We start from the raw sequence: 20,737 nt of genomic DNA, 5'->3' as shown, positions 1-20,737 counted from the left end.
CAATAAAACTGAAGAGTCAAGTACTGGGATTGAAATAGTGAAAAGTTCCCTTCCCTTCAATTCTCTAGCACTGAAAACCACATCTTCAGTTGGTTTTGCGACTTGGGCAATTTTGGAACAACTTTGAATATACGCACTGAAATTAAGTCATAACTGCCCTTGGGCCCATGCGATTACATATACAATCGCAATGAATTCGCCTCAATTAGCGTAGAAAATCTTCCAATTTGCACGAGTTCAGTAGAAACTTAAGTCACGAGAGGGTGAGAGGTAGTCTCGATATTTAACAAATCTGCCCGAGGTTGCTGCGGGGTATTGTAATTATGCAATTATCAGTAACGGGGATTAAAATGTGGTTTAGATCACATCACCAAATATCTTTGAGGGCAGTTACAGCAGCTCATTCAAGCGCTTTAAGAAGGAAGTGCGGAAGAGTCACTCTTCTTACTGGCGTTACCAAAACGATCCCGCTGTATGTGGCACTCATCACTCGCCTGCTATATGATGGTGATGGTTGGCAAGATCCTGTCGCGACAAAAGATCAAGATATTGATGCACTTCCATTCATACACCATCATGAAAATCAGTACCATAGCAACGGCTCTGAGCCGGCCACGTAACCTGTGCGAGGGTGCCGGATATTGGAATGAGCAAAAGAGTGGACGCGCAAAAGATAGGTGGTCTTTGCAATTGACGGCCTCAACTGTCATTTGTTATCATTGTTAGTTTCGGATTAGAAGACACAAATTTTGCATTTCCAAGTGAGTACGTATTACCAAATAACTTCTAAGAAATAATTCAAGAATTGATTAAAACGTGGATTATTTGTGATAGTTCTTAGTTCCGCTGATCAGAAAGGCCGCCCATTTCCCGGCCTCCCAGTCTCCTGGGCAGCAGTTACAGCGTCACGCATGCGCAGTATTTCGTAATTGCATCTGAGCTAAAAGAAATAACCTTGAACAATACCCTTGTTTTTTGCGACGGTCTCAGACAAGCATTCACCTCCTAGGGGTAAACTAGGATGGGCAAGTGTCTTTTTGTTAAATCAATCAGGTAATTTAATCATAAAATAATTCCAGCCGAAAAGCATTTTCATATCAAACTACCCCCACCCCCCCAAAACAAACAAACAAACAAACAAACAATTATCTTAAATGTCACATGCGGGTCTAGGGTAGTGCTTAATAATGCTTGATTCTTTTAATACCCTTCAAGCGCAAGATCAGAGTTATTGGGGCGTGAGTGTTCAAGTCTCTTTGGCCAGTTTCTGTAATCTTACAGAAACTGACGTACAATTCAGCAGAGTAACCCCCTTATAAAGTTAAAATGGGTTGAAAAACAAATATCTATCGTGACTGATTCACATAGTAAATTTCAACAGACGTGGGACGAAATACTTCCTACACTATAATTGCTATATAGTTTGCGTACAGGCTCTCCTCATGCTGATCTTAAGCCTCTGAAAATCAATTTTTGCTAAACGCTGTACTTTTGTTTTTGTTTTTGTTTTTTTTTTTCAAGTTCTTACTCCTATCTATCCCACTCACTAGCTTTTTGTCTTTCGTAGCTATTAATTTTTTGTGAATAAGTTTCTCTTTTTTTTGTGAGTAAATGATGTGCCTCTTAGTGAGTCTAAATAGGTGTGCATTATCACATTGTACGTAGTGTAAGTAGAACAGCGTAAGTAGCATAAATATTTATTGTATCTTAAGAATACTGTAAGTAAGTAGTGTAACGCAATGTATATAGAGAGTCCCGTGAAAGGAACCTAAATGTAGTTAATGCAAGTATCATGTTGTAAAATAAAAATAAATAAATAAATAAATAAAAAATAACAATAATAAAAAAAATTTTCAGGAAATCGAAGCACACTAATTTTAGTTTGAATTGTTCAGTAGAAGTCTAGAATAGAGTAGAATAATAATTTTGAAGTGACTAATAAACATGATGAACATAACGTGTTACACCTGTTGGTTCATCGTGGCCACCTTGGGACCCTGAATCAGATGGTGAGCAAAGATGATTGGTTAGCTACTGCCCAAATCCGTCAACACGGTCACAAACACGTTTTGGTCATAGGAATGCGTGAGCGAACCAGGCAAGGCGAGGTTTCTTGGCATGAAATTAGTAACTCTACTAGATGTTTCGCAGATTTCTTTTCCTTTTAAAACTGTGCATGTTCAAAGATATGCCTAATTCATTCAAAGTGATCTGAACGTAAACTATTGGCATAGTTTGTTCCCTTTCGTGTTACAAGCCTCACCAAGCTGCACGTAAACCGTGGCCTTTGACCTGCCTCAAGTGTTTACGTCAAATTGAAATAACTTATCCGAGCTGGCAAATCTATTGTGGTGTTAATTTCTGAGTGGATGAACAACGATGAAGGAGTTATATTTAGATTTTAACCCTTTGCGTACCAAGTGGCCATATATGGCCACTTAAATACAGACCCCATTCGGGCGGCCTGAAAAGAGCACTTTGAGGGGCTGGAAACTAATACTACATTTCAATGTAAATTACATAAAGTCGTTAATTAGTTTTTTCGAGGATTTCTTCCATCGAGCTTGTTTTTGGGCGAATTTTGAGGCTTTTTGTGATTTGGACGTTTTGAACGGGGAGATTTAAATACCACCCCCCTTGGTATACAAAGGGTTAAAAGAAAACCGAGAACCGTCTCTAATGGGAATAACCCGCGCAATGAGCTCGGAAAGCAATTCAACATAATTCAAAGGTGTCAACAACATTGATCCTCCGCTTTCGTGGAAGAAACTCTACGCGTGTGAAAAAAGCTTCCTCGCCTAGAGGTAGACTAAAATTTATAAAAATAGCACGGGCAAGTGTCTCCCTCAAATCAACCCGGTATTTTAACTCATAAAATAAACAAGAGGAATATTATTAATCCCTAAAAACGTGACCAACTATTCTTCTCACAGCTCTTTTTTCAGCTTACTGAAGACAGTTCATTGGTAAACAACTCATAATTTTGCCAGAGGCAACCAAAACCGAAGTATTTAATTAAGACAAATCACCGACTAACACTTGCTCCGTATTGGTTGGCGAATGAGCAGGCCATCATGCCGTATCATGGAAATTCGCCAACCATAAGTACAATGTTAATTCACTCCAATCGTACCACTCCAATTTCAAAATTTTTTTTTCGCATAGGAGATTTTGTTTTCAAGGGGTTTATGACAAATGTCACGCTTTCTCCCAGTTGTCTGTCGGAAAGACAAGCCATCCGCTAATGAAATAAAAGAGTCTCACAGTGACAAAATAAGCCATTTTGTAACGTTTATTTGTCCTGTTTATGTGGAGTCTCTAAATGCCAAAGCAAAGAAGCGACTAGAGAAAACAAGTAGTCCAATAGAAATTCCAACGCGTCAAATGAAGGAAGCACTCGTGGCCGATTTCAAAATTCCCTTCAGGAACTGAAGGTTAGTTCAGTAGACTTGTCTAGCAGAGTGACAACAAGTGCATGAGCTATTGAATCGAATCTTTTTACGGAGTATCTTGAGATTTTTTTCCATTAGCAATACACCTGCTTGACAATCTTTTGCCACCCCCAAAATTACGATTTTTCGATTTTTCTTACAGGATAAAATTTGATATAGGATATCATATTTTTGTCAAAGGAAACTTTTGTCACAGTGACCTCACAATATCCCGTGCCTTGGGGAGGTGTTACTCAGCGATCCAATTATGTAATTGCATTTTACCGTCAAGCTTTCAGGCTGTTGGGGTCACAGATTAACGCTTTCAGTCAATATTGAGTAATAAGAATTTATTCTGTTTTCAATTTATCACCTTCATTTCAGCTCCATCACTGGCAACTCTTTTAGAGCGTTCGAAAAAAACATCTGACCAAGTTTGGACTCAACCCTTGTTATCTGCAAGCTACATAGACGGATCTAAACTTTAGGGATTATGAAATCGTGTAAACCTGGAAAAAAATTGAAGCACTGGAAATCTTTTATGGCGACTGACTAAAACTGTGCCCTTTATCAAGCGTATGTATTCAGAAATCCTGAAGCGGTGTATTGTATTACCTGCAGTCTTGAGGTAATTGTAAATGTACCAGAATAATTAAAATCTCAATAAAAACAAAAACCAAACAAACAAAAAAAAAAGTATGAAACTAAGGAGACCGTCACGTATCAAGTATGCATGTAAATTTACTGACCGTATTTTATCGACCCTGATTAGTTCCAAGAAATCAGTAACTAATCTCAGAAGCACAGGTTTCATTTTTTTATTTTAAAGTTTTTTCCATCACAGAATCTAAAGCTTTTTATGGCTTGGAGAACACCCACTACACAAAACGATAATAACCCTTTAAAAGGGTATTTTCTTAGTTTTATTTACACAATATGAAGCCCCATTTACAAAAGAAAGACTAAACACACACACTTTGCAATGGAAAGGAAAAAACATTTTAAAAAATCATCGATAATCAGTAAGTCCTAAAAACAAAAGAATTTTTTCTTATCTCTCGTTACACCCAAGACAACCAAGTATTAACTTCAAAATCTACATGATGGTCTGTCTAATGGTCTAGGTTTCCTAGTTTAAATCATCTTCAATCCCTGCTGGAAGTTGAGCCAGCAGACGCAACACCCAAAACATTAACTAATTGAAAGAGAAAAATAAAACATTTGGAATATTAGCGCAAATTGCAAATAACCTCTTCAAAAATTCTAAAACAACCGACTTTCGCGCGTTCAACGACTGTCAACTTGGGAAATTAAGAACTCCTTCACCGTGAACACCTCTGAACGCATTTCTGAGACATACACACACACAATCTGGTATTTTAGAATAGTGAAAGTCAATTTATACGCGCAGTAACGAACAAAACAAATCTAAAAAGCACTTCTAAAACCACTTCAATCAATCTTGGCATTCACGAGTTCCATTTACGCACGCCTTGCCATGGTAATCGCCTATTAACAAAATGGCGTGCGTGTCACCTGCTCCCTCTCTCTGGAACTGAAATGTCGTTCTGCACATTGCCTTCTTTGGCGTGCTTGAATCCCCAATAACTTAAACCATGATTTTGCTTTGCTCATAAGAAAAAGTGAAAAGGAAACTTTGTCAAGCTTCACTAATTGGCCATTAACAATATTTGCCCGTGAGGTTCACGCAGCACGCTGCGTTGCTATCAACAATTTATTTCAAATTTCATCTCGTTTGCGTTTCTGCGTTTTCCAGCCGTGGGAACTCAAGCGCCTGTGCTCCGAAAGCTGAGAAAACAAAATAGTTCATTAAAGACCGCAAAATCCTCTTGGTGCGTCGTAAAATAATTTCCTCTCAAGCGGTTCCTTTCAGAAGAGATTAACGTCATTTACGCTTTTTGCCTTGAGCTACCAAATGCCCAATGAAGGACGTGCAGTAACCTCAGAACAATGCAATTCTCGAAAATTACATTTTATCAGGTGTTAGCAATAACTGTGGTGCAAGCGAACTCTTAGAATCTGCGCCGAATTCTCAACTGATTTTGGTTCTGAACGTTCTTATTTTTTTGTTTATCTAGACAGACATCCAAACATGAGAATTTTTGTATTATAAATTTCAACTAATATTGACACGTGCTTACGTGACGCGGGGGTAACAGTCGACTGAAACTAGATCGCCGCACGATCGTAGACGGGAGACGACAGATTTAGCGCAAACCTCAGCCGTTCTTCTCGTTTACATGTGCCAGATTCGTCACAAGACTTCTTTTAGAACGAAGAAAGAATGGCAAGATAGTGAGAGACGAGAGACTGGGAAATGAAACCTAGAATGGCATTAAAATCTAACGCACTTCTAGTCTGGCTTTGGATCACTTTGTTCGTCGGATGCCAATTCAAAGGTGAATTTTGGCCTTTTAAAAGCGGTATTAGTCAAGAACTTTTTATTATTGTTTACATTTCTCCATGGTTTATGTAAGCCCATTTATTTCTTTGGAATACTCCCTAGATTTGCACGTTTCTTTTGATCACACCTTTCGTGCGTAAAGTGAAAGGACTGCTGTAATTTAGCCGTAATTTCGTTCACACTAAACTGATAATTGTGACACAGCAATTCTTTTCATTTGTTTCTCGGTAGCAACCGCACAACCTGCTCATGGGAAAACCTGCCACGAATTTCACAGGCTGTGCGTCAGGGACGTTCAGTTCCAAAACTGTAAGCTGCAAGTGTTTGATCATGTTAATAATACTGCTAAGAGGGAAATGTACAATCCAGCGTAATTAGCCGCCCCGAGAACTCTAAGTGCAGCTGGGTTAAAATCGTTACGTATACATCAAAAACGATTGGAACAGCTTCCGGACCGTGCGCTCCGAGATCTGATAGAACAGTCCCAACTCCATATCATTCGTTTGCAGGAGAGCGCGTTTTCAACTGAAGTGCATGAGATTAAAACAGGAAAAAGAGAAGTGTCTAGGCCTAGTGTAATTACAATTGTTACACGAAACTTGCCGCGCAGCTGTGTTATATAGATCGTCTTTGAGGATTGTAGGCAAATATAGTTGCTCAGTCTGATTAATGAAAATGACAGTGTTATCCAGACAAAATGTACTTCTCACGACATGATTTGAATAGAACATTAATTCTACATCGTGGCGAGTTTGTTTAATGTCAAACCCGCGGAGCCGAATTCGTCTTTTGAGACATCTCCTTCACATCGTTCAGATTAAAGCAAACACGGTTTTGATGAGGTTGGATTAAATTTGCATAGGAGCGTATCAGCGGCGTCTTCGTAAAAATTAAATTAAACCTTTTTCTTGATGGAGCTAGAAAAATAAGACTTAAGTGCTTTTCCTCGTAAATGCCATATAATCAAAACGTTGGCCCCGCTAAATCGAGGCTTTCTCTTAAAGGCAGTGACTTAATGTCGTCAATCGGCGTCATCATTTCATTTTCCTTTATACATACATTAACAAAGAGTACCTGTAATCTCGCTGGGAAGCTCAGTGGTGGTTTGTTTAATATGTAAAAGACTTCAATGGTAAAAATCAGCCGGCGATGTTATTTATTTTAAGACAGACAATCGCAAATGTCGAACTGAAATATTATAGGCGACAAGAAATTACCTCAAATGTCCTGTTTGCCTAATTTCATTCCCGTTTTGTCTACTTCCTTTGAATAATCACCTGAGGGCATAAAAAAAAGAGACTTTATATTTCTGTTGTAAATTAATGTGGCTTTTTGTGGGACACATAAAAGGCGTTTGTCTTGTTTTTTCACCTTCTCTGATCATCAGAGCTACCAGTACATTAAAACCAGTTATCATCAAGGAAAATCTGGACTGCATTAGAAACATAGGGAAGGGGAGATTGAATGTCTTTTGGATTCTTCCAACTCAAAATAGCTTCTTTTTCACTTCTTTCGGTTTATTTGTTGAGCTTTGTTGCTCAATAATTTATGTCTCAATGATTCCACAGACTTTGTAAAACTGCTTTGAGGTTTTTGAGTGTTGTCATAAAATAAACTGATAACAGTTATCAACCTCCACACTTCCAACATCACAACAGACTCTTGATAAATATCACTTGAAATAGGAAAAAAAAACACAAAAATAATGAAGCGACTTAAAAAAAATGCTTCCGTTTTGAAGTGATTAAGGTTCATTAATTAACTCATTCATCCATTCATTCTAACCACAGTAGGGGAGAATGACTCAGCATGCCCCTCAAAACAAACGAAGAATATTGCTTGCAAAATGGTATTTAACACAAACAATGACATTCACCAACAATATCCAACATTCAATCTAAAGTAAACAAAACTCTCCACAGCTGTGAACCAATTGTTAAATTAAAATAAAAAGATAAACTGTAATAAAAAATTTTGGCTTAAATGAGGGACACTATTTTTGGAAGGAGGGTACTTAATCAAATGGGGTGCTTATTATTCTCTTCTATTGATTTCACTGATTTTGGAGCTTTAAAAGTTATAAATAGGGTGGCAAAAGAAACAGGTTTTCCCTGTATCCCTACTCTTTAAGAAAGTGAGGAAGGAGGGGTGTGACATTATGGGCTAAAGCATGGAGGCTTATCAGTTCAGGAAGGCCACTTATTAGAGTGTGGATGCTTATTCAAGGAAGTAAGGTGAACAAAAAAAACACAAGATTTAACTTTCAGCGAAATTTTCTCTCAGCGCAGTTGGAGACAGAAAAGCAAAACGAGTTGTGTGCTAGACTCTGGATAAAAAAATTCAGATTTGAGCACTGGCAGGATTTAATGTCATATGTCATTTGACAAGACATTTAACTCTTGCAACGTCACTCTTGGCACAGGAGTTAAATTAGTAACAACAGCATACTGTCAGGGAAACCTGAAGAAAGGCTTGAGGTTAACCCTTTCACTCTCAAGATCTCATTTTAATAATTTTCCTTACTATCTGCCAAACTAATCTTGTGATGTCACTTTGGAGAATTTGATATTGGATCAACTAATAATCCCCTTGTTGATATTTTTCCTTATTCTCATCACTTTTCTGCTTGACATCATACTGAAAATGTTATAGGAAATTATGTCTTGATCATTCCTTGTGATGGACAAGCAATCCATTAAGGGAGATAAGTAGAACTTGTCTTTGAATGCTAAAAACACAACAATGGTATCAATTTTCTTCTGCCACTTCTATGAACATCTCATTTTAGTACCATTAACAACTAATCAAATTATACTCTCTTATAGGTACATTTAGCCATTTAGTACCAAGCATTTCACAAGAGGAGCTATTTAACATCAGCGTCAGAGTCAATGGTCTGGCAAAATTTACATGCTTACAAACAAACAATGAAGCCAGTTTGGCAACTGTCCCCCACATTGACTGGATAAAATGGAAGAACACACCATCTGCAGATAAACTTGATGTTGATTTTGGAAATTTCACAAGCATTGTTTCAAACTCAAAATACAGTATCAAACCTGACGACAAGGAAAACTTACATGTTTCATACCTAACTATTCACAATGTCACAGAAACTGATGTGGGATTGTATTCCTGTGTTGTATGCAACTCTTATGGAAGAGTTTACCAAAGTGCCTTGCTTAGTCTTAACACAACTTTGGATCCAGGTTGGTTGAGTTGTTTTTGGTATTATAATGGTATGTAGTACAAATTTTGTTAAATACAAGGATTTTGTTCTTTTCTGATTGCAAATGGTTATATAACCCTAAACCTTCAATCTTGCTAATAAAAGCAATGGAGGTTGATCCTTACAGAGAATGAGAATGCCAAAGTGTTTGCTGGCCCTGGTGAAAATATTTCAAGGATCTTTAAAGATCCTTAAAGATCTTCATGAGGACCTTTGAGGATCCTGTTGAGGATCTTCACGAGGATCTTTGGAGAATCTTCTAAGATCTTTAAAATTCTTGTTAAGATCTTCAAGGATCTTTCATTTTCTTGCCAAGATCTTCAAGGATCTTTCATTTTCTTGCCAAGATCCTTAAGGATCTTTCATTTTCTTGCCAAGATCCTTAAGGATCTTTCATTTTCTTGCCAAGATCCTTAAGGATCTTTCATTTTCTTGCCAAGATCCTTAAGGATCTTTCATTTTCTTGCCAAGATCTTCAAGGATCTTTCACTTTCTTGCCAAGATCCTTAAGGATCTTTCATTTTCTTGCCAAGATCCTTAATGATCTTTCATTTTCTTGCCAAGATCCTTAAGGATCTTTCATTTTCTTGCCAAGATCTTCAAGGATCTTTCACTTTCTTGCCAAGATCTTCAAGGATCTTTCACTTTCTTGCCAAGATCCTTAAGGATCTTTCATTTTCTTGCCAAGATCCTTAAGGATCTTTCATTTTCTTGCCAAGATCCTTAAGGATCTTTCATTTTCTTGCCAAGATCCTTAAGGATCTTTCATTTTCTTGCCAAGATCTTCAAGGATCTTTCACTTTCTTGCCAAGATCTTCAAGGATCTTTCACTTTCTTGCCAAGATCCTTAACGATCTTTCATTTTCTTGCCAAGATCCTTAAGGATCTTTCATTTTCTTGCCAAGATCCTTAAGGATCTATCATTTTCTTGCCAAGATCTTCAAGGATCTTTCACTTTCTTGCCAAGATCCTTAAGGATCTTTCATTTTCTTGCCAAGATCCTTAAGGATCTTTCATTTTCTTGCCAAGATCCTTAAGGATCTTTCATTTTCTTGCCAAGATCCTTAAGGATCTTTCATTTCTTGCCAAGATCTTCAAGGATCTTTCACTTTCTTGCCAAGATCTTCAAGGATCTTTGAAGATCTTGTCAAGATCTTCAAGGATCTTTGAAGATCTTGGCAAGATCTTTAAGGATCTTTTATTTTCTTGCCACAACCTTCAAGGATCTTTCATTTTCCTGTTAAGATCCTTGAAGATCTTGTCTGGATCTTCAAAGATCTTGACAAGAACTTTGAAGATCCTCAAATGATCTTTGAAAATTCTTTGAGGATCTTCCAAATTCTTGTCAAGATCTTTAAGGATCTTTCATTTTCTTGCTAAGATCTTCAAGGATCTTTTATTTTCCTGCCAAGAGCCTTAAAGATCTTGTCTGGATCTTCAAAGATCTTTACAAGAATTTTGAAGATCCTTAAAAGATCTTTGAAAAGTATTTAAGGATCTTTCAAATTCTTGCTAAGATCTTCAAGGACCTCTCATTTTCTTGCCAAGATCTTCAAGGATCTTTTATTTTCCTGCCAACATCCTTAACAATCTTGTTGAATTTTCAAAGATCGTGTCAAACATTTTGAAGATCCCTAAAGATCTTAGCAAAAATGTTAAAGATCCTTCCAATTTTGACAAGAAAATTAGCAGAAACTGAAAGATAGTTTATGGGGTGAAGCATGAACTAAACTGCCGAAGATGTTAACTATTTAAGAATGGATGTGGAGGTTTGATATGTAAACTTGGTGTAGACAACAAGGGTGACAATAGGTTCATGGCCAAAACAAACCTCAGAGTAAGTTAAAATAAAATACTGAACCAAACATCAAAAACTGAAGAAAGAACTTTTTTTTATTACTTGATGAGAATTACTTATCCTCTTTTAACACTTAAAAAAGGCCATAAGGAAACAAAACACTATTTAAACATTGATTTTATATAACTTTTGAATGTCTTATTAAGCAATCACTTTTTGACTTGCCATTCCAAACAAATAAAACAAATACAAAACACAACTTTTATTTTAAAAATTTAGGGCCAAGTACCTCTGAGCTGTACTGTATTTCCTCAAACAAGCACCTGGGCACTTATTTCATATTCTGGCTTGAAGAAGGGGTGCTAATTAGAAAGAGGTCACTCAATCAAGGGGAGCACTTATTAAGAAATTATTAACATTTTCGGATTCTGTTGTACTTGAAGCTTAAAAGTTATAAAAACCATGGCTAGAAATGGGTTTTCCTTGTTATTCTCTACTATTTAAGAAAGTGAGGGAGGAGGGGGGGGGGCGCTTGTTTGATATCATGACCTAGGAGGGTGGGTGCTTATTTGGGGGAAGGTGACTTTTAGAGCCACTGGGTGCTAATTTGAGGAAATACAGTATCTAAGAATAATCATAATCATTGCGTCTGTTTCTTCCTCAAATCGTTGCATTTTTGGTTGATAGCCCTTCGAATGTCAGGCCACAATTTATTCGTTGTCTTTGCGGAGTATCTCCTTTCAATACAACCTGGAAGGAAAAAAAATTAAAGAACTTGTGGGTCATGGCATTCATCATACAATTCTTTTCATTATCTTCATGAGTACATTGTACTATCTGTGGACTTGTAACAGACTTTCAAACTCACTTCCACCAAAACTGCAACCTCATCTCAACACAACTACTAATTCATGTCCATTTTGCTGATAATTAATTGACAACACTTACGCTGAATAATTGAAATCTTTTCGGGATCAAGTGGTGTCCTCTCATATTTGTCATTCAAAGGGGGAACCATACCAGCTAACATTTCCTCCTTCGTAAACACTACCCCAGCCAACCTGGTAGCATACCGTGTTGGCTCCTTTGGGGGTGCCTTAAGAGATAGAAGCTGAACTCCATTATAGACCTGGATTGGGGAGGTACAACCAAAGGATTGTCTTTAATTGTAGGCAGTATTGGGTAAAAGAAGAGACAAAATTTATTGGCTATCAACCCACAAAACAAAATATCAAACAATAAAAATTACCAAGTCGGAATCTTCCTCATCACTCTCCACCCCAATGGACTCAACACTCTGCAAAGGAATTACTACTGCTTAGAAGTACAAGAAAAAACATTTTGTATGGCTATACCCTTAACTATTCTTGTGTCAGGTATATGCTCGTTGAGCATTTGGTTAACACAGATGTATAGACTCAAATAGAACTGTTCATGTAATTAAGAGTGCTCTCTTGATACAGGTCCAATATCTGCTTAATCTTGTAATTTCTTTCTCAAAAGGGGAACACAAATTTAACCTTGCTGGCTTAAGCTTCCTGGACAAATGTCAATAATTGGATATTAGACTTAAGCATTTTATATTTGTCTGAAGTTTGCCTCTTCTATTCAGTTAAGGCTTACCTCCTTTTTGGAAATTGGAGTAGGGGAATCTGTAACAGCTTCAGGGTATTTTTTACCCTTACTCTGTTTAATTAATAGATCAAGCTTGCTTTCTATGGCATCCAGCCTGGTGATTACTTCAGATAAATCCTGGAATTATAGGTATACCAAATACTTGTAAGTAACTAAATTATCACTGTTCATTTAGGTTTCAAGTTTGTGTTCCTAGTAAACTGCATCTGACTTTGTTTTGGAAATGGAGGCTGATACTGGTAGTTGCTTGTCAGAAGCTATAACTTAAGGATGTTTATCATATTTAATTCTTATAAATTATTACGACAAAAATCATTTATTGTTAACATAAAGTAAACACCATTTTTTATTTCACTGTTTCCAGCAGTTCATACTACTAGCACACCAAAAACTGTTGATTCCAGGACTCTTACAACACAGTCTACAAGTCAAAGCATGGCAACCCAGCGTATAAAAGTCATTGTGGGTTGCATAGGAGCATTTGTAGGTGTTATTCTATTGGCTGTGGTTGTCTTTTTCTTTAAATGGAGACAAAAAGAACCAAAAAATCAAGGATTGCCAATAATCCTCCATGAACCTGACTCACCAGAAGAACAGATTGATGGTACACCTCCCTTATCAGTTAAATTTCGGAATGGGCTCCTAACAACATCCACACAAAGAGACTCACTTTTACCCTTGATACACAAGAGAAACAGTAGTTACAGATCGCAGCTATCATCATCAGCATCTGGTGGAACTGTAGTAACATATGCAGATGGTATACCTATTTTTTTAATACCATTATGTTAAAGGTGGTTTTGTTGAGACTTTTCAGGTGTGCTGAGCCTTAGCAGGGTTGCTCAGGAACCTTAACCGAGCACAACCATTCCTAAAGATCTACCCCTCACATGAGTGGCATCCTTTGAACCAAATCATAAGTCCCACAAGCAGACAATCAGGCACCCATTATAATGCCTCAGCAGTGGAAACATATGCAACAGGGGTGGAGTTAGAAGTAACTCCAAGGTGGTCTAACCAAACAACCTTTAAGGTCATTCCTTTACACTGCAATGAATGTTGTTACTGCATACTGGTTGTCTTCATGCTCACAAGAAGATCCACCATACTTGCTATTATTTTCATAACCTAATCTAGAAAAGTACTTCAAGCCTAATTTCAACCACAATTTTTGATGGTTATCTATTTCAGATTTATTTGAATATCCATTGGATGAAAAATGGGAGGTTCCTAGAGAAATGCTTTTTATAAAGGATCTAGCTGGGGAAGGCGCATTTGGTTATGTTGCAAAGGCAGAAGCTTTTCAACTGCCAAATACTTCTACACCTTGTACTGTTGCTGTAAAGATGCTGAAAGGTTGGTAGTTAGTTTTAATATTCATTTATGGATTATCAGAAAACTTTACAGATTTACTGAAATTTTCATGACTAAATGAACAGGTGGTCCATTCACTGTTGTTAAAAAATTTAAAGTTTGCCTTGAAAACAAAAGGAAACTAATTGAAACTTCTGCTGGATGATTTCTGATGAGCTTTGAAAATAATCTTTAGACCAAGTTGTGGTAAAATCATATAACTTGTTTGAACTGTGTAACTCTTTGTTTCATAGAAAATGCCACTGATGCTGAGTTGTCTGATCTGATCTCTGAAATGGAAACTATGAAGGAAATAGGAAGTCATAAGAACATAGTGAACTTTCTTGGGGCCTGCACTGTACAAGGTAATGGTAACTGTCCATATATCATGGTTCAAGAAAGAAGAAAATCAAAAATCTAAATCAAATTAATTTGGGAAACAATCTCAAGTCTTAAAATCATAAGATTCAAATTATGCATCCTACATCTTTATCAAATTATTATCACAAACATCACAATTATTTCATTTCTACCTGACTGCACAGCTACATGTAGAGGGTTATTAAGAAAATGGAGAGAGCTGTGCAGGTAAAAACAATAGCTATAGAATCAAGAAGGAAAATGCTAAATTTAACTTTTTAGATATTGCATGTATGCCAATAAAAAATTAAATGAAAACTGTGATCAATTATTGTTTCCTGATTGTGTGATTTTGTAGCCAATTTGAGATTTCATTCTTTTAGGTCCCCTATATCTCATTGTTGAGTATTGTCCACATGGAAACTTGCGTGACTTTCTTCGTGATAATCGACCCTCTCTGACAGACATCAATGGAAAGACTACAGCTCAGTTAACACTTAGGGATTTGTTATCAATTGCATATCAAATAGCTAGAGGAATGAGTTACCTGTCTTCAAAAAAGGTAACTAGTCATTAAAAATCATCCATGTAATTGTTTTGAAACTCCTTGTAAGTATGATTGTTGACTCTTACACAATTTGTTGATTTTAAGGTAATTTCAACTATTTTTTTAATTCTCTGTAGTTATTTTTTTCACTTGAACAGAAGAAAGCATTCACAACAGTTGATTACAACAATTACTAGCTTCCAAACAAGGAAAGAATATCTTAGATTAACTGTTAGGCTTCTAAGGCTCATTCACCTAAAACTAATATAGAACTATTCTATCCTAGAACCTTTGTAAACTAAATTGTTTCTTCCCAGATGTGTTAAGGCATCCATTTAAAAAATGGATTTTAAGAAAAAAGAAAATCATCTTAGTTTGACACAGCCACAATAAATTAGTCAGAGTATTATATACTACCAGTACACAAAAATATTGTCAAAACTCAGTTAAAGGCATAAACACATCGGCCTTTTGCGTAATAATGCCAGGAAATATTTATAACATTTTTTTGGTGTTCATTTCCCTCAAACTACTCTGTAGTGTATACACAGGGACCTAGCTGCAAGGAACGTTTTAATTGCTGAAGACTTTGTCATTAAAATAGCAGACTTTGGATTGTCTAGAAATCTGGGCAACACAGATTATTACAGGAGAACAACTCATGTAAGTGTTGTTATATTTTCCACAGAAGGCTTAAACAGATAGAAGCAATAGTCTTGTGCCGTACGTCTTGATAAGCTATTTACAGTGATAAGAAATCACACAAGATTTATACTATTGAAAAAAGGTCTTTGACTAGTGTATGACAAATTGTGCATTTTTATGCTATGCATTTTGCTATCATAGGACTCGCATGAATTACAAACTTTCAGTCTGAGACTAAATTGTGTGTTTTAAAACCAAAACTAACTTTACCCTGATTAACATCTAGTAAACATTGATTGTTTTTTCATCATGCATAATTACAATTTATGCAATTAGTTTTCATTGTAGTTACGATGCTTGATCAGTTATGGAAAAAATATTGAAAAATGCAACTTAATTCATCTCTATTTCAGGGACGTCTTCCAGTAAAATGGCTGGCAATAGAGGCACTGTTTGACCAACAGTATACAGTCAAGACTGATGTGTAAGATACTTGGTTCATGGAATATATATCTATTTTTTTTTTTGATAAATTATTTAATTTTTTCCTCTTGTCATTTGTATGACATTCATTCATTTTTTTTTCATTTTGTTTCAGTTCACCTATTGAATTTAACATACAAATGTACCCTTTTTATTGATGGTAGCAGAGGGCCTAGTCCTACAACTGTGCACTCTGATTTATTTTTGTGACAATTTTTTTTCAATTTACCTATTTTTTTCAATTCACCAATTAAATTTAACATACAAATGTACCCATTTTATTGATGGTAGCAGAGGGCCTAGTCCTACAACTGTGCACTCTGATTTATTTTTGTGACTATTTTTTTTCTTCAGTTGGTCATTTGGGATCATTTTGTGGGAGATATTCACCCTTGGTAGGTATAAAATACATAAGAACATTATCCAAAACCTCTCTGAACTTTGGCCAGTATTTCAGCATTTTTTTAACCACAATATATGAGAATTTGCTTTTAATCTTAACCCTGTTTTGAATCTTAACTCTTAACTCTACTTTGTCTAGGTGGGACACCTTATCCTGGAATTCCTGTTGAAAGGCTGTTTACAATACTTAAAAATGGATACCGAATGGAATGTCCAATTAACTGTCCTGATAATATGTGAGTTTGATACATACCTATTCCGAGATTTAAAACTCAGAATCATTCTTATAGAACTATTAAACTAAACACTAATTATGTCACATGATCAAGTGATACAGTTTGCACAGCTTGTTACAGAATCTATGGAGCACTTTGAAATAATCCAAACAACCTCCCTTTTGTATTTGAAATTCACTTTTTCTAAAAAGTGAGCAATTAATTGAGCCATTCATAGTTTTGGCTGTGGGTTCTGCCTTGGGTGTCTACCCTAGAGAGGTATCCATTTTGTCACAAGACAGAGATCTTGTAACTTGGCTTTTGATAACTGTGATGTCTTGATTTCATTATTGTCTTATACTGATGATATTCTATGAAATCTTGTTTATAATGAGCTTTTATCTTCTCCTTTAGTTATAAAATAATGGTAAAATGTTGGAGTGAAAATGCTAAAAGCCGTCCTGAATTTTTTGAGCTCACTGAACAGCTTGATGAACTTCTCTCATCTGAGTCATCTCAGGTATTTAATATGAATGTGTTTTAGTTTAACTTTAACCTTGGTTTTAATCTTTTTTTTTTTTATGGGAATGGATATGTAGAGAATAATTATATTGATTACAAAACAAAGGGTAATAAAATGGGACACTATAATAATCTTAGTCAAACATCCATGTCTCAAATCACAATAATTTTGGTGACAATGACATTGACCTTAGCAATGATGACACTGAGGAGGAGTGTTAAGAGTAAGGTGAAGACAAGCTCAAGACATCATTCACTGTCTAATCCAGGTGTGAATGTGAAAAATATAGGATCTCCCCTCACACTAACTTGATCTACATTCTTAAAAACTTCAATGATCTGAGTTTAAGAGTACAACTATTTCAAACTGGAAAATATTGTTTCAAGGGAAAACATTTCCAAGGCCTTTTCAGACAAAACTATTTCTCAACAGCGTTTTAGTTACATTTCCCAACCAAGCTCCTCAATCCTAGATGTGGCACTTGTTAATGTTTTTGTTCTCATATGTGATGCTTGGTTAGAAAGCACTTAAACAAAGGAAAGGCTTAATTAAGAAAATACCACGGAAAAAGTAATATTGAAATGATAAAAACTATACTGTATTGTAATTTTAACTTCAAATGATATACAAACTTACTGATGATGTATCATACCTTGCAACTTTTAGGAGTACATTGAGGTCTTGGCAAAGTCAGTTGATTGTTTGGCAGAAGTTGAAATGGAATCTGGCCAAACAGCTGAAAGTCAAAATCCACAAGAAGCAAATATCATACATGAAAATATGGCAATTAAGGGAAGTGAAGGAAAGGACATCCCTTTTTCTGACACAAATCTTCAGTTGACCTCTTAAATCAAAGATGGTTTATATATTTACCATTGCTCCCCTTCCTGAAACAAATACAACCCAGTGAGGATCTCAGAGAAGATAAATAAATGTCTGGCTGCACAAGATAATTCATAATGCCTGATTTAATGACCCACAAGGAAGCAGAATTCATTGTAAACTACATCAAATTAGAAAGAAAGACTCATCAATAACCTATGGCAAGTGAAGAGGGTACAATCTGACCCAAAGATTTCCCTTACAAGGGCATGTTCTCAGTAAAATTAACAACAGAGATATGCTGAACCACATGGATCACACTCAGGTGTGAATATCTTTCCTATAAATTAAGAAGACAAGGTGCTTTGTAAGATAAAATCACATAATTATCTCTTCAAAATTACTACACATTTGACATGTCTTGCTGTAGAACAAACACTTTTAGATACAATGTAGCACCTCAATTGGCAAAATTGCAGTGGTGATCTTATACAAATGCAAAAGTTCAGTTAGCTATAATATAGATTTAAGTGTTAACATCAATCTTTCTATAAATTTCAAGTTGACTTCTTTAACAAAAGGTTGACAGATTTTAATGCAGAGACATAATCTCTTACTCTCACCTCTTACCAAACTCATTCTAGATCACCATAAGCAAAGTAAACCAAGTTTACCAAAATTAATTGTGAAGTATCCTTTCGTTAGATACCTCTAAATATGATTAAAGAAGGATTAACGTGACTGTAAAAATGTTATTTAAAGCAATGGAAGTTAAGACAGATATTATTTATTAAGGAATATAATGTAAGCGTACAAGACATCGTCCATCATCCATCATCCATCAAATAATTACCCAGACTCATTTAGCATCAGAATGTTAGGACCAGATAAATTTCATCTCTCCTCTGTAAAAAACTTAGATGTACATCTCTCAGTCAGTCTTGAGTATTGAGTAAATGTTTTAGAAACACTTAATACAGGTAAGTGTGTCTAACAATATGAGTTCATTTCTTGTAAATATCTTAAGTAAAAATAGAGAGTTAGTCCCAAATGAAACCAAACAAAAAAGTGATCATTAACATGTTAACTTCCAGTGAGTCCTGTAACCTTATTCATAATGGTAATCAGACTCATTGGAATCCAATTTGGTCTATAATTATAAGAGTGATTAACAAAATGGACAACTGCAAAGCAGGAGTCCAATTGTTGGTCACATTTATGATTACAAACAGAATTAGACAACATGAAGTCCTGACACCAATTAATCAAAACTATGACAAAATTTGAGAAAGAAACTAACAAAAAAACAACAGTTAACTCAGCGAAATGTGCAACCAAAGACGGCACACACGACACATACTATTGTCGAACACAGGCATGACATCAACTGTTCTATTGCAGTGTTCAATTACAAGCCAGATGTTTACAGTGCTCAAATTGGGCTGGTGATAACCAATCACCTTCAAGAATTTTTTTTTTAGTTTTGATTAATATCATTATTGTTCAAATTTCCCAAACTTTGTCATCTTTCAAAACATGTTACAGGAAAGATTTATAGTCAAAGTTTGTGGAAAATAATTAATAGCATTTGGAGGAGCATTTAATAGTTAAAGTGTGTGTCCTTTTTGGTCCTAGATCACTGAGCTAGTCATTTATTCTTCTTAAGTATTGCACAATTCAAATATCTCAGCATTTTTTTATGACAATGTTTACTCTTTTAGATAACAAATGAATATTATCCAAATATTTTCAAAGAATACCTCATCCTATGACCAGTTGCTAGAATACTTCTAACAAGGACAGTGTTAAGTTATAAAATTTCTTTGGAAATAAAAAATTTTGCAGTATCTTCAATTATACATGTACCTTAAACAGGGTAGCCAAATAAACAGATTTTATCTACAACAGGGTTAGTGCTCAGCAGTACACCCCATCAAATTCACTTAGAAATGGCAAAATTTAATTTTTGATAAAAATTACCAATACATCACTGTCTAACAGTAAAGAGATAATCAATTAAACTATCAGTATTTCTCTAAATCAATTATTATTTTGTTTAAATCTTTATCACTCTTGACAGATCAAAAGTATGGTTATATAATTTTGTATGGTGTAATTTTATCACGTATATGATCAAAATTTCATGGGTTTAAATAATTGTAGCTGTACATTACTGTTTTTCCAAATGTGTTTCCCTGTATTTACCTCTATGTGTTCATTCATTAAACGAAAGCTTGAAAAGCTTTGAACATTAGTTTTAAGTCCTATTAAGATGATATGGCATTGCTTAAAAATCTGCAAGTATCAATATGCAACAAGTGTTTGGCTCTGAATCAGTTCAAGCAGTAAACTACATTCACCCCTGTTCATTTAACATCTTTTTTTGACCAGAGCGAGCATTCAGGTATACATGGCTGGAAAAAGACAAAAATTTGAACTAAATAACAACCATTCCTACACAAAAAGACACAGAGAGATAGAATTTTCTTCATTTTCCTCCTCTACAGATAAAAATATTTCAACTGACCTCTATTTGGGACTTTTAAAAAACCCTTTGAGGAACAGAAAACTCTTATTTAAGCCAAGATAACTGAAAATTTTAAGTCTGCTCTCTGAGAGTTTGGACGAAAAATAAGCTTCACATAAAGTTGAAAAACAGGAAATATTATGGTGAACTTTTCAGAAGCCTGGCCCTGCCACTCTCACGTTCCCTGATTAATTTTTTAATCCTCAGAAAAGAAACTTCTTCAGTCTCGGATCCTGCAAACTACTTTTGCAGAATGTTCGTATTTACTTCACTCTGCGCAGCGAAAAATGCTACGACTAAAATTATATCACTGTTAACACAATCATGTAAACACATACTCTC

At 35.6% G+C, this 20,737-nt stretch overlaps 1 protein-coding gene and 2 long non-coding RNA genes across 5 annotated transcripts; 1 reads left to right on the top strand and 2 right to left on the bottom strand.

The window, feature by feature from the left end:
- Positions 1-386: 386 nt before the first annotated feature.
- Positions 387-17,804, bottom strand: LOC113680244 (uncharacterized). 2 transcript variants are annotated; one of them, XR_016183750.1, is made up of 3 exons: positions 17,699-17,804; positions 7,074-7,133; positions 387-525 (listed from the first exon to the last, which is right to left on the bottom strand). It is a non-coding gene; the product is annotated as an uncharacterized LOC113680244 (long non-coding RNA). The 2 variants fall into 2 exon arrangements; XR_016183749.1 differs by lacking the exon at positions 387-525 and adding an exon at positions 4,488-4,626.
- Positions 5,200-20,121, top strand: LOC113680241 (fibroblast growth factor receptor 3). 2 transcript variants are annotated; one of them, XM_027197259.2, is made up of 13 exons: positions 5,200-5,851; positions 6,088-6,165; positions 8,682-9,065; positions 12,883-13,278; positions 13,710-13,874; positions 14,126-14,236; positions 14,615-14,793; positions 15,319-15,441; positions 15,837-15,907; positions 16,261-16,301; positions 16,448-16,544; positions 16,938-17,043; positions 17,713-20,121. In XM_027197259.2, the coding sequence occupies exons 1-13, from the start codon at positions 5,770-5,772 to the stop codon at positions 17,893-17,895; spliced, it is 2,016 nt and encodes a 671-aa protein (XP_027053060.2). In that variant the 5' UTR covers positions 5,200-5,769; the 3' UTR covers positions 17,896-20,121. The 2 variants fall into 2 exon arrangements, with proteins under 2 accessions (XP_027053060.2, XP_027053061.2); XM_027197260.2 differs by having other exon boundaries at positions 5,394-5,851; positions 12,886-13,278.
- Positions 10,961-12,031, bottom strand: LOC149050265 (uncharacterized). The gene is made up of 2 exons (XR_016183744.1): positions 11,832-12,031; positions 10,961-11,633 (listed from the first exon to the last, which is right to left on the bottom strand). It is a non-coding gene; the product is annotated as an uncharacterized LOC149050265 (long non-coding RNA).
- Positions 20,122-20,737: the final 616 nt, after the last annotated feature.

This window comes from Pocillopora damicornis, chromosome 2 (assembly GCF_964200805.1).
Source record: "Pocillopora damicornis chromosome 2, jaPocDami1.2, whole genome shotgun sequence".
Classification (NCBI taxonomy): domain Eukaryota; kingdom Metazoa; phylum Cnidaria; class Anthozoa; order Scleractinia; family Pocilloporidae; genus Pocillopora; species Pocillopora damicornis.
This window is presented reverse-complemented; position numbering and strand designations above follow the sequence as displayed.